A 13,677-nucleotide genomic window follows, 5' to 3' on the forward strand; every position below is an offset into this window, starting at 1 on the left:
CTTCCTTCTAACGTCCATGCTAGGAAGAGGCCGACTCTGAGAATCCAGCCTCTGAAATCAAGGCCAGTGCATTGACATTCTCTGTAGTCTGCGATTCCAAATGTGGTGCAAACTTCGATTTTACAGGAGCAGGTGAAAGGGAACAGCGGCTGACAGTCGAGAGCACCTGCTATGTGTCAAGCCTCAGGGTGGGGACGGGGACCCGCAGCCACTTTCTCGCCCAGTTCTCGTCTCAGGTCTATCCGTAGATGTCTTCCTGTCTGTCTCACGGTCAGGGAAACTGATAAAAGCGTAACTGCAGTGATGTGTCTGAGGGAGAGTGGAGAGAGGGGCCAGGCGACTGAGTTAGTGAAGGCTAGGCTTTCTGGGAATCCAGAAATGGGAAGCAAAGTGACACCTTTCCAAAGGACAAGAAAATGGCCAGGGAAAATCAACTCTGTGGCCTGGAACTGCGGGAGGAATTTCAGCCCCTGAGGAAAGTGACCGGAGGGAAACTCTAGTTCCATGAAAACTCAAAATCAAGAAATCACACAGGAATCAGGGCCCTCTGTCCTTTTTGCTGGGGTCTCAGTCAAAGGAAATTGCAGCTGCATAAAAAAGGGTAACTGATCCTGACATATCCATCTCAGCCACAGAAAATAAAATGCGGCAAGTTTTCAGTCAGCCAAAGGAGACACACAAATTGCCTCAACTGTATACAACCCTGTATCATGTTGCTCTAAAGTACATATGGTCATTGGTCTGCTCAGATTTAACTCATTTAAAGGCCCATCTTTATTTTTCCTTCAATCAGTTTTCTCTAGCCAAAAAGAGGTACCCTAATTTTTATATGAATATTTATAAGCCTTAATAAATCCTATGTGAAATAAGGCTATGTGTAATTTTGAAAGCTATAAATAGGATCCAGTGATCTGTTTTAGAGTAAATGTTGTTGTTGGAAGTGGTGGTCTAATTTTCTCCCTGGAATGGAGATCTCATTGCTAGCCGGTTAAGTGAAATAAGGTTACCATTTTTTAGAATATTAAAAGTCCATTACATGCCATGCACTGTGCTTGATGCTTTATACACATTTACATTTTATCTAAAATAAATCCTCACCACGACCTTGATTTGTAAGTATTGACATCTACAGAGGACTTCCTGGTGGCTCAGTGGTAAAGAATCTGCCTACATTGCAGGAGACACATGAGACTCAGGTTCTATCCCTGGGTCAGGAAGATCCCCTGGAGGAGGACATGGCAACCCACTCCAGTATTCTTGCCTGGAGAATCCCATGGACAGAGGAGCCTAGCAGGCTACAGTTCATGGGGTCACAAAGAGTCAGACACGACTGAAGTGACTTAGCACACACACATGACATCGACAGAGAAGGAGTCATTTGCCCGACTTTATCTGGAAGGCTGGGTGTAGGTATTAAATGAGGAGGTGTTGAGTAAGAATGAACTCAATGAATCTCAGTCCCTATCACTCAGAAACCTGGGGCTGCCATCCCTTCTATTTCCCCCAGAGCTCATCTGTTTGAGAAAGGGGTCCATATATATATATATATATATATATGGAGAGAGGATGCTTAATAAGATAATCCCCTCCTTTCTGCTATATCACACCCAAGGTGCAGCTGACACCATCCTCAGACTTCTTCAAATAGGTTTTGCTTCAGGCAATAGCAGATAAAATAGAATTTTAATGCTTCTGGCCAAAGGCTGTTATTGAATTTGCAAGATAAGTGTTGCATACAAGGTGATCTTCCCAATAAGTGATGAGGTTTGAAAGTAGAACAGCCAGTTATACTGAGCTTTTACTTAAGGAAGAGACATCTCATGGGGAGCTAAAAATGATGTTGTATCGGTCAGAGTTGCAGAGGAGACACTCTCCAAGGATAATTTATCTACAAAGGACCCTTTACAAAGGTGTGGCTATAAGGGCGTCATAGAGGCTTGTGCAGTAAGTGAACTGTGGCTTTGGGGAAGGCAAGGTGTTCCCACTGGAAGGTTGAAGAGATGAGAGGGAAGCCATCCAGAAGGCTCCCCCAGTTGGAGCAGTGACCTTCCAAGGTTCCCAGCAGCCCCAGGGGCCAGCACAGGAAGAGGACTGGGGACTTGATGCCCAGACTTAATGCCCTTGGTCCTTCTCATTTCTGCCAGGGCTCCTGAGGGGTCAAGCCCTGGAAGCCCAAAGAGCTTGGGAGCTTTTGATTCAATTCCTAGTCGGACATGACTGAAGCGACTTAGCAGCAGCAGCAGCAGCTACAAGTCAGATTCCCAGGCTGGAGAGCAGGTGGAGAGGGGGGTGGGGTGAACCTGGGGGACAGTGGAAGGTGGTTAGTTCAGGGGGCTCTTAAGAATTGGAGGTATATCCCTAGAAAGAGAAAGATTAGAATCATCTGAATAATTCCAGGAAGTGCACCAAAGGCCAAGGGGAAGGAGCTATCAGGCCACAGATTTCTCAGTTGAAGTTCTAAGTGAAGGAAAAGTTTGTAAGAATGTGAGCAGTTCCCAAGTGAAGTGGACTATCTGGGGAGGAGGGCAGTGGGGTTTGGGTTAAGACGGTTAAGACGGGCTGGCTCCGTGCAAGGGATGCTAGAGAAGGGATTCTTGCAGTGTGCAAACAATTAGACCAGGTGACTGTTTTTTGCTTCTCTTCAATATCCACCTTCTATCCCCCAAAAGACAACTGTTTTTGAAGTTGGTGCATGCCCTTCCAGAACTTTCCAGTAACTTTGACTCTTTGGTTTTTATTAACCGTAGACAGGCACTATACGTTACAGCTAAGAGCACAGCCTCTGGAAACAGACTGCCTGATTTTTGAATCCTGATTCATGTTTGCTCTGTCACCTCGGACCTCACACTAGTGCCTTAGTTTCCTCATCTGTAAAGTGGTGAAACTGAAAATTGCTCAGTTGTGTCCAACTCTTCGCGACCCCATGACCTGTAGCTTGCCAGGCTCCTCTGTCTGTGGAATTCTCCAGGCCAGAATACTGGAGTGGGGGTAGCCGTTCCCTTCTCCAGGGGATCTTCCCAACCCAGGGATCAAACCCCGGTCTCCCACATTGCAGGCAGATTCTTTACTGTCTGAGCCACCAGGGAAGGGTGTGTTAAAACCTACCCCACATGAAAGACGGTCATATGGACCAGTGAGTGAACAGATGTTAAGCCCTTAACACCCTCCCTACACGATCAGTCAGCACTGCCCAAATGTTTGCTAGTAATATTTATTATACACAAAATTACCAGGCCAATATAGTACTGTGTCAATTAAGTGCCATGTCAGACTTCATTTTGCCTTAATTTTTAAACCAGCACTTACATATACACACAAAATAGCAACCTATCTCAACTCCCTTGGCCACAAGAGATAAAGCTCCAATTTGACTCATGCAAACTGTCATCCACAAGGTCTGTGAGCTCACCAGTTCTGCCAGTGGTCATGAATTCTTGTCCAGCGAGGATACCCTGTTACTCCATTCGGTTGGGACTGGCTTCCTTTCCCCCTCAGTGTGTTGAGACAGAGCCTGCCAACCTGTGCAAACAGGCGGCTGATGAGCAGCGGAAACCTGGCTGGGCGTCTATTCCTGCATCCACCTGCCCAGCTTTCCAGCACACATTGTCTGGGCACCTGCCCCCGGCCGGCTGATGCAAGGTTACAGATGGCACGCTGTGGCCCTTTCCCAGAGGAGGGGAGACCAGCAACCAGGTTGGAGACCCGGTTCCAGGCACAAGTTCCATGCCCAGCCTTTCCTGGTTTGCAGACCCCTCTGGATCCCACTGCGACTTGTGCAACTGGATTTCAGCCACTCTATATGTACCCCATTCCAGTACCCTGCACTTTTCTGTGTCTCCCTCCTTGACCCCCCAGAATGGAACCATCTGTGGGGGCCTCTTTGCTGGGAGACATTCATCAGAACTACCACAGGAAGTTAAACTTGACTTACTGATCCTCAGTTTCTCCATCTGTGAAATGGGAGTATCCCCACACTGCAATCAATAACAAAGAAAGGTGGCGTAGTGGTAAAGAATCTGCCTGCCAATGCAGGAGGCAAAAAAAAAATGCAGATTCAATCTCCGGGTTGGGAAAATCCTTTGGAGGGTGAAATGGCAACCCACTCCAGTATTCTTGGCTGGTGAATTCCATGGACAGAAAAGCGTGGTGGGCTACAGTCCATGGGATTGCAAAGAATCAGACATGACTGAGTACGCATGCATCACACATCCACACTGCAATCATCATCATAAAAACCCCTGCCCTTTATAAAGTGCCTGTTACAGGCAGGTAGATACTATGCATTTGTTCATCTTCTTTAAAGAGGTGGTATTGTGGCTGTGTTACAGGTGAGGAATGAGAGGCTTCAGGAAGTTGGGTGAGTTCCCCCAGGTCCCTCAGCCACTCACAGCAAAGCTGGGATCCTGATTGAATTCTATATGATTCCAAAGACTGCATTCTCCCACCACGACACACGGCCACTCCAAGTTGCCACACAGTTATGGACACATATAGCCAGTGAAGTGACATGAACAGGTGTGGCAGTACTTGAAGTGTTTTCCTTTTTGAAGCGCCCAGCACAAAGGAGAGCTGCTCACTCTGAACCAGGAAGCCAGGCCACACCTAGGATTTGAGGCTGTAGATCAATGTTGGTATTAATCTGACTGCATCCTCGGGGTGTGAAAGAGCTTGGTTTGAAATTAGTTTGATTGCTAACCATTTTCTTCTCGTCCTATGTAGTGCTTTGCCTTTGAAAAATGCCTCCAGCCCATATTACGACGAATTTTAATGTGTACTGTTCTCGTTAATCGATGGTCTCCATCACAGAGCACTTCCTTCTGACAATTAATGCTTGAGTTCGGGACGTTGAGAGTATTCACATTCATCAATCAGAATTCTGGTCACAAAACTGACAATTAATTTGATAAAGTTGGCTGAGAAAATTAAATGTTCCTGCCATTGCAGAGATAACTAGCCAATTTGCATCAGTAGACTTGGGCTACATCTACTAAGATATGTAAAATCCTTTTTCATTTCCTCCTGAAATATAGATAACTGGGCTCTGGGCTAGTCATGGAAGTGAGCTCTTGGGGCCAACCATATGGTTTTACATCATTGTCTTGGTTCCTGGGTTTCTATTTGAGCAAACTGAGCCTTTCTAATTTCTTCAGAGCATGGCAAAATCATTCCACGCTCTCCCCTCCCAGATCCAGATTGAAAGGCGTGAGATTCAGTGGAAAGAGCAGGAGCCTTGGAGACAGGCAGACCTGGGTTTGAATCTAGTCTCCCAAAATCATGTGACTAGTAAGTGGCAGACTGGGGGACAGAATGAGATAGGCTGGCTCTAAGCCCAGGCCCTGAATGCCAGGCCATACTGCCTCCTCTGGCAGAGACTTCATCATAGTGAACATTCACTGTTTGCTGTCTGTTCTGCTCCCAAGCCTCAACTGTGAGTCTGGCACATAGAGCCTGGCACACACATAGCTGGTGGAAAGAATGAGTGGAAGGATATGGGAGTAATAGGTAGATCAGATGATTGATCAGATGAATGGAAATATGGGAGTAGATGGATGAATGAATAGACAGAAGGGTGGTGGATGGATAGATGGCTGGATGGATAGAAGATGAACAGGTGATAGATGGGAGGTAGCTGTGTGGGTGGATGGGTAAATAGGGGGTCTCTGGGGGAATCAATGGATGGGGTAGATAGTGAATTGATGGACAGGTGAGACTAGATACATGATGAGCTGATGGGTGGATGAAGAGATGTATTGATGAATGAATGGATAATGAATGGATGAGGTAGATAGATTTCTATATAGGAGGTGCATGGATGGGTAGGTGAATAAGTAAGTGGATGGGGGGACAGTTAGGTGAGTAGGAGTGGACACTAGGGGTGGAGTGGGACAGATAGTTGGACATATGGATGGATGGATGGGTGGAGTAGAACATATGGATAGGTGAAGAGAAAGTGGATGGGTAGATGGATGGTGAATTGTTGGTAGGTGGGTGGGACTGTAGATTCAGAGGGAAGAAGGCAGGCTTTGGAGCCTCCCAGAACTAGATCAGAATCCAGTTCTGTAGGCCTGTAGGGGGATGGTGGGTGTCTAGAGAGGGTCTGTCCTTCTTGGTTCTGTCTCCTCATCTCACACTGAGCCTGGTGGTAAGTTGCAAGCAGCGTGACTCACATCTCATTTACTTGCTGTTTGAGGCCCCCAGCTCTCAGGTCATATTGTTCCACATACGACCCTCCATAGAAGTGGGGAGACTTGAAAGAGCCAGTTCTCTTTAAAACAGCTCTGTCCAAGAGGAGGAGCTGAAGTGGCTGAAACTACACAGCTCCAGAAAAGACTCTGATCCACCCTGGAATTTTGGTTTTTTTCACTTTCTGTGCCTTGCTGCACTGGTGTCCTTTCATTTCAAATTTCTTCCCTCCCTCCAGCTCCCCACATTCCACACCAATCCTTAAAGCCCAGCTCAAAAGCTGCCTCCTGCAAGAAGCCTTCCTTGACCTACACGATACTTCAGACTCCATCTCTCCCTTCCTGCGGCTCCCTCTTCCATTCGCTCCATTCTTTATTATGCAGCTTTTGAAGCTTTATTTTGCATTATAATCAGAGAGTACAGAAGTCTAGAGATAGTAATGCTATCTATGCTATGTTTGGGCACTTGAAAGAAAATCTTAATTGCATTCATCTTTATCTTGCAATATACCTAGAGAATTATGCAACATCACAGATGTGAACCAAACAGTGATGTCCTACTTTGTAAGTAAAACAATTTCCTTTTCACTTCCATAGGTTTCTTAGTCATTTGAGTTTTCCCTATTTCTGATCTGATTTTCTCTCCAGAGATGCCTGAGAGAGTCTCTCTGAATGAATAGGAGGGAATAAGAAAACAGGAGCAAGATTCTCAGACAATCCCAGCCTTGCAGAAGAAATCCAACCACCCCTTCCCTCCCCCTACACTCTCCCCTCCCTGCCCACTGTGTCCTTTAGATCCCAGCTCTGTCCCCTTGGTCCTCACCCCTCCTCCACCAGGGTGATGTGTTTTATCCTGACTGCCTTTCCCAGTTGTCCCACCTGGAGGGTGCAAGCCTCAGAGGCAGATGGACTGCATACCTGGTCCTAGTTCCTATAAGAAGACAAAGGACAGGAGGCGTTAGCCACCAAATCCCCTCTCTTATAAACCACTGTGTTGCTGCTGGTATTTCCGCGTTGGCTGAAGGACTTGCTCAAATACTAGCATGGTTCCAAACACTAGGTGTCCCCACTACACACACACACACACACACACACACACACACACACACACACAGCATCCCCACCATACACACACACACACACACACACACACACAAACTGTGATCCATCTGAGGCTGTGTGTGTGTTCATCTGAGGGCCATCCACAGTGCTCTGCCCATGACAAGCACACACAGAAGTTTGTTGGGTCAATCAACTCTTTCGTTTAAATCAAGCAGTAGGCCTGCACTCCGTCTAACAGAACATACTAATGTAAAAGTTACATTCCGGCTGAAACCCATGTCTTTCAGAACAAGGTAGAACTCTAGTAATATGATTATTTCCAGCTCTGTACTAGATATTTCATATCCATCCTCTCTGATTCCCTTCAGCCTCCCACCAAGTAAGTGATATAGCCCCAGTGACAGATCGGGAAACTGAGGCTCAGAAGATAGACAGCTTGGCCCCTTGACTCGAGTGGCTGGTGTTGAGACCCAGGGTTTGGGCTGAGCTCTTCCCTGGTCTAGACTTCTCTTTGCCTCCCTAAATGTCTCAGCTTCATGTTTTGGCCTCACCATCTACACGCCGTGAGAGCTGTGGTTTAGGGCATGATCCTGAACTTGATGAGATCAGAAAGGGAAGGATGTTGACCTCCTCAATCACGTGGAAGGCAGCCAGGTGGCCAGCTGTTAGGAAATGCAGTGTTCACATCCCTGCTCCCTCGAGGTAAATTGGTGCAGCCACTATTTTTAAGGAGGAGCCTTAAAAACTAAAAATAGAGTTGCCACATGATCTAGCAATCCCACTACTGGGTACATATCCAGAGAAAATCCCGCACCCCACTGTTCATAGCAGCACTATTTACAATAGCCAAGACACAAAAGCAACCTAAATGTCTATCAACAGATGAATGGATAAAGAAAATGTAGTGTATATATACATATACATATATATATATATGTATACACACACACAATGGGATATTGCTCAACCATAAAAAAGAATGAAAATGCCATTTGCAGCAATATGGATGGACCTAGAGATTATCATGCTAAGGGAAGTAAGTTAAATAGAGAAAGACAAATATCATACGACATCACTTATATGTGAAATCTAAAATACGATACAGATAAATTTATTTACAAAATGGAAACAGACTCACATAGAAAATAAACTTATGGTTACCAAACGGAGAAGGAAGGGAGGAGGGATAAATTAGGAGTCTGGGATTAGCAGATGTAAACTACTGTACATAAAATAGATAAATGACAAGGGCAGCTGTATTCAATGTCCTGTGATAAGCCACAATGGAAAAGAATATGAAAAAGAACATATAAATAGACAAGTAGAGATATATAACTGAGTCACTTTGCTGCACACCAGAAACTAACATGATGCAGATCAATTGTACTTCAAGAAAAAAAATGTTTTAAAAAATTAAACGCCCTCAACATTGTTTGTCATGGAGTATTTTGTAAGTCTGGGTGCTTATCTGTTCAGGTATTTCTTTGTGAGATAAATTCAGTTCAGTCACTCAGTCATGTCTCACCCTTTGAGACCCCATGGACTGCAGCACGTCAGGCTTCCCTGTCCATTACCAGCTCCCAGAGCTTGCTCAAACTCATGTCCATCAAATTGGTGATGCCATCCAATCATCTCATCCTCTGTCTTCTCCTTCTCCTCCTGCCCTCAATCTTTTCCAGCACCACGGTCTTTTCTAGTGAGTCAGTTCTTCCCATCAGGTGACAAAGTATTGGAGTTTCAGCTTCAGCATCAGTCCTTCCAATGAATATTCAGGACTGATTTTCTTTACAATTGACTGGTTGGATCTCCTTGCAGTCCAAGAGACTCTCAAGAGTCTTCTCCAACACCACAGTTCAAAAGCATCAATTCTTCGGTGCTCAGCTTTCTTTTTAGTCCAACTCTCCCATCCATACATGACTACTGGAAAAACCATAGCCTTAACTAGACAGACCTTTGTTGGCAAAGTAATGTCTCGCTTTTTAGGATGCTGTCTAGGTTGATCATAGCTTTCCTTCCAAGGAGCAAGCGTCTTTTAACTTCATGCCTGCAGTCACCATCTGCAGTCATTTTGGAGCCCACAAAAACAAAGCCACTCACTGTTTCCATTCTTTCCCCATCTATTTGCCATGAAGTGATGGGACCAGATGCCATGATCTTAGTTTTCTGAATGTTGAGTTTTAAGCCAACTTTTCACTCTCCTCTCTCCCTTTCATCAAGAGGCTCTTTAGTTCTTCTTTACTTTCTGCCATAAGAGTGGTGTCATCTGCATATCTGAGGTTATTGATATTTCTCTGGGCAATCTTGATTCCAGCTTGTGCTTCATCCAGCCTGGCATTTCACATGATGTACTCTGCATAGAAGCTAAATAATCAGGGTGACAATATACAGCCTTGACGTACTCCTCTACCAATTTGGAACCCGTCTGTTGTTCCATGTCCATTCTAGCTGTTGCTTCTTGACCTGCATACAGATTTCACAGGAGGCAGGTCAGGTGGTCTGGTATTTCCATCTCTTTTAAGAATTTTCCACCGTTTGTGATGATCCACACAGTCAAAGTCTTTGGCATAGTCAATAAAGCATAAGTAGATGTTTTTCTGGAACTCTCTTACTTTTCCTGTGATCCAACAGATGTTGGCAATTTGATATCCAGCTCCTCTGCCTTTTCTGAATCCAGTTTGAACATCTAGAAGTTCATGGTTCAAGTACTGTTGAAGCCTGGCTTGGAGAATTTTGAGCATTACTTTGCTAGCGTGTGAGATGAGTGCAGTTGTGCGGTAGTTTGAGCATTCTTTGGCATTGCCTTTCTTTGGGATTGGAATGAAAACTGACCTTTTCCAGTCCTGTGGCCACTGCTGAGTTTTCCAAATTTGCTGGCATGTTGAGTGTAGCACTTTCACAGCATCATCTTAATAGGATTTGGAATAGCTCAACTGGAATTCCATCACCTCCACTAGCTTTGTTTGTAGTGATGCTTCCTAAGGCCACTTGACTTTGCACTCCAGGATGTCTGGCTCTGGGCGAGTGATCACACCATCGTGGTTATCTGGATCATGAAGATCTTTTTTGTATAGTTCTTCTGTGTATTCTTACCACTTATCCATATCTTCCACTTCTGTTAGGTCCATACCATTTCTGTCCTTTATTGTGCCCATCTTTGCATGAAATGTTTCCTTGGTATCTCTAATTTTCTTGAAGAGATCTCTAGTCTTTCCCATTCTATTGGTTTCCTCTATTTCTTTGCATTGATCACTGAGGAAGGCTTTCTTATCTCTCCTTACTGTTCTTTGGAACTCTTCATTGAAATGGGTATATCTTTCCTTTTCTCCTTTGCCTTTAGCTTCTGTTCTTTGCTCAGCCATTTGTAAGGCCTCCTCAGACAACGATTTTGCCTTTTTGCTTTTCTTTTTCTTGGAGATGGTCTTGATCACTGCCTCCTCTACAGTGTCATGAACCTCTGTCAATAGTTCTTCAGACCCTCTGTCTATCAGATCTAATCTGATAATCTATCTTTTGTATCTGTTTGTCACTTCTGCTATATAATTGTAAAGGATTTGATTTAGGTCATACTTGAATGGTCTGGTGGTTTTCCCTACTTTCTTCAATTTAAGTCTGAATTTGGCAATAGGGAGTTCATGATCCAAGCCGTAGTCAGCTCCCGGTCTTGTTTTTGCTGACTGTATAGAGCTGCTTCATCTTTGGCTGCAAAGAATATAATCGATCTGATTTCGGTGTTGACCACCTGGTGATGTCCATGTGTAGAGCCTTCTTTTGTGTTGTTGGAAGAGAGTGTTTGCTATGACCAGTGCGTTCTCTTGGAAAAACTCTGTTAGCCTTTGCCTTGCTTCGTTTTGTACTCCAAGGCCAAATTTGCCTGTTACTCCAGGTGTCTCTTGACTTCCTACTTTTACATTCCAGTCTCCTATAATTATCTTTGTGAGATAATTTGATCAATATCCATCTCCCCGTCAGGTGGTAAACTTGATGAGGACAGAGACACTGACTGTTTTGCTGGCCAGGACTTCCTCTGCTCCTGGGCATGATGGCTGGTCCACCAGTGGGCATTCACTACTTATATATGCATGAATGATGTGTGAGGCTCACCCTCTACCTACTGTGTGAACTTGGAAATTATATACATGATCTCCTGTGGATTTCACAAGGAGCGACGAGGTAGGAATTATTATTTCCATTTTACAGATAATGAAACTGAGGCTTTGGGGGTTGAGTAAGTCATCAGAGCCACCTGAGGCGGGTGTGGACCCAGCCTGCGGGCTCCCAGACACAGCATTCTGCTCCTGCAAGTCTCCTTGGTCTCCCTGGTTCCCCTCTGTCCCTGGACATCCCCCCTCCGCTTCGCTAACTGGATCTGTGCTGTGCTTGTTTGCAGGCTGAGGAAGCAGCAGGGGCAGGGTGGCCAGCTCTTGGACACAGAAGGCCGAGCCGGGAGCCAGGCCCCGGGCAAGCTCCAGGATGGGTGTAACAACAACATTCTGGCCCATGCCTGTTCTCGTGGCTGCAGCAGCTAAGCCACCACCTGCGGCTTCCAGCGGGACTGCACACACCTCTGCCCTGCCCACCGAAAGCCCCTCTCTGTGCCGCGATGGTCCTGGTCTCACCCCAAATAACAGATGCAGAAAGCCCTGGGCTCAGAGCGGGGGAGCCTGGGTTCTGGTCCCAGCTGCCCAGCTCATTCCCGGCACATCTGTGGACAAGACTTGCCCTTTCTCTGCCTCAGTTTTCCACATCTGTCAAAGGGGTTACACAGCTCTATGCCCCACCTCTGATTACAAAGTTTTCGGAAGAATCCAATTGGGTAGTGGACATGCAAAACCTTTGACATTTATGACATTATTTATACAGGTGAAACAGAACCCCAATATTTGGAGTGCACTCCCATCCCCTAAAGCAACTAGACATTCACAACTTTGCAATTCGGTCTACCCCGGGTCTTCAGAGCATACTTTTGAAAATGCAGCCCTTAATCGTCTGATGCATTTTCCCTGCCTATGGAAACACGATCCCCCAATCCTGGAGCAAAACCGGAAGTGTCCTCTTTTGCCTCCTCTGCCAGGCCAGTCTTTCTGACGTTCTAAGTTGGCCTGCCACTGTCCCCACCTTCAATTGCAGCAGGTCTCCACTCCCACCCCATCCCCATGCTGGAATGGCAGAAAGATGCCCCTTTCAGAAGGTCAAGTTAATGACCGTTAATGACACCCTTAAAGAGTGTCAGCAGAGTTCCTCACAAAACCCAGTCCCAGGGCAGAACTCTGAGTCTCTGTCTCCATGCAAGTTTCCTTTCCTGGAAGGGGTGACATCATCTCATCAGCACCGTCTTAAAGAGGGTCTCCAATTGCCATCAAGGAGGCTGCTCCACACTGATAAACTAGGAAGCCCAGTTGGTTAGAAAGTTTATGCTAGGAGGATGGTGGGCTCACGCTAAGAGCAAACTACTTGATGATCTGTTCAGGGAGCACTTTGTTTTTGAATTGGGAGATGCTTTTAGCAACCAGGAATAAAGCTTAGACTTGGAATCAGGACTGTGATCAGAATCCAGCCCAGCTGTTTACTAACCGGAAGACCTCAGGCAATCATGTAATCACTTCAGTGTCAGTTTTCTTGATTTAAAATAGGGTTTAAAAAAACTAACCCCTGGGGTTGTTAAAAGGTTAATTAAGATCCTGTGTGGGACATACCCAAACTACTTTGTAGCAGTTTTTGGTCAACATTATAATCAACATAATTTCAAGAAACTTTCCTGTTTCACTCATTGGGCAGGTCAGTTTTCTGTAGAAACAAGCCTGGTGTTTTAGATTCTTTGAACTCATCTTTCTGGAGTCTCTGATATTTGTGCATTCCTGTGAAAAGTTCAGCTGTGTTTTTATTTTTCATCCAACCTTCACTATTTACATCATAAATCTCTTAGATTTCTTAAGGGACATTTTCATATATCACTAGTTTATGTTTTTATTTGAAAAAAGGAAAGACATGATCATTGTTTTCCTCCTTCAAACCCAGGCTGTTTCTAGATGGTATTGTCCACGTGTCCACTTTTTTGTACACTTTTCATTCTTTGTTCCCTGTGGGCACCATCCTGTCCCCTGCAGGAAATAACCGGGCTGCTTCTCTCTTACTGTGACCGTGGCTAAACTGAGGGTGTCTCACTGGACTGAGTTCATGAATTAGGGGCAGGAGCTGGAAGTAGCCTGAGACACTGGATTTCCTGGCTCTGTTTAAGTCAGCCTTGTTCCTTGTTCAGAATAAACTATTTCTTGGAGATTCCTTCTTACAACTTTGTTCTTATTCATGGTTGGGTGAGATGGGCAATGTCCCCTAAGAGTCAAATTCAGTGAGAAACATAAACTGGGGGCAGGGACATAGGGAGTATATCAAGTCAGTGACGTGTTTCCTTTGCCCACAGAATAAAACCAAGCTT

The 13,677-nt window shown here is 45.3% G+C and overlaps 1 protein-coding gene across 1 annotated transcript in view; it reads left to right on the plus strand.

Moving 5' to 3' along the window:
* STK32B (serine/threonine kinase 32B) overlaps positions 1-13,435 on the plus strand; it is a 277,362-nt gene extending 263,927 nt beyond the window's left edge. The window contains exon 11 of the mRNA XM_061145161.1: positions 11,632-13,435. Coding sequence (XP_061001144.1) covers positions 11,632-11,770 — 139 coding nt within the window. The 3' untranslated portion in view covers positions 11,771-13,435. The remainder of the gene's footprint in view (positions 1-11,631) is intronic.
* Positions 13,436-13,677: the final 242 nt, after the last annotated feature.

The sequence above is a fragment of the Dama dama genome, chromosome 6, assembly GCF_033118175.1.
Source record: "Dama dama isolate Ldn47 chromosome 6, ASM3311817v1, whole genome shotgun sequence".
Lineage (NCBI taxonomy): Eukaryota > Metazoa > Chordata > Mammalia > Artiodactyla > Cervidae > Dama > Dama dama.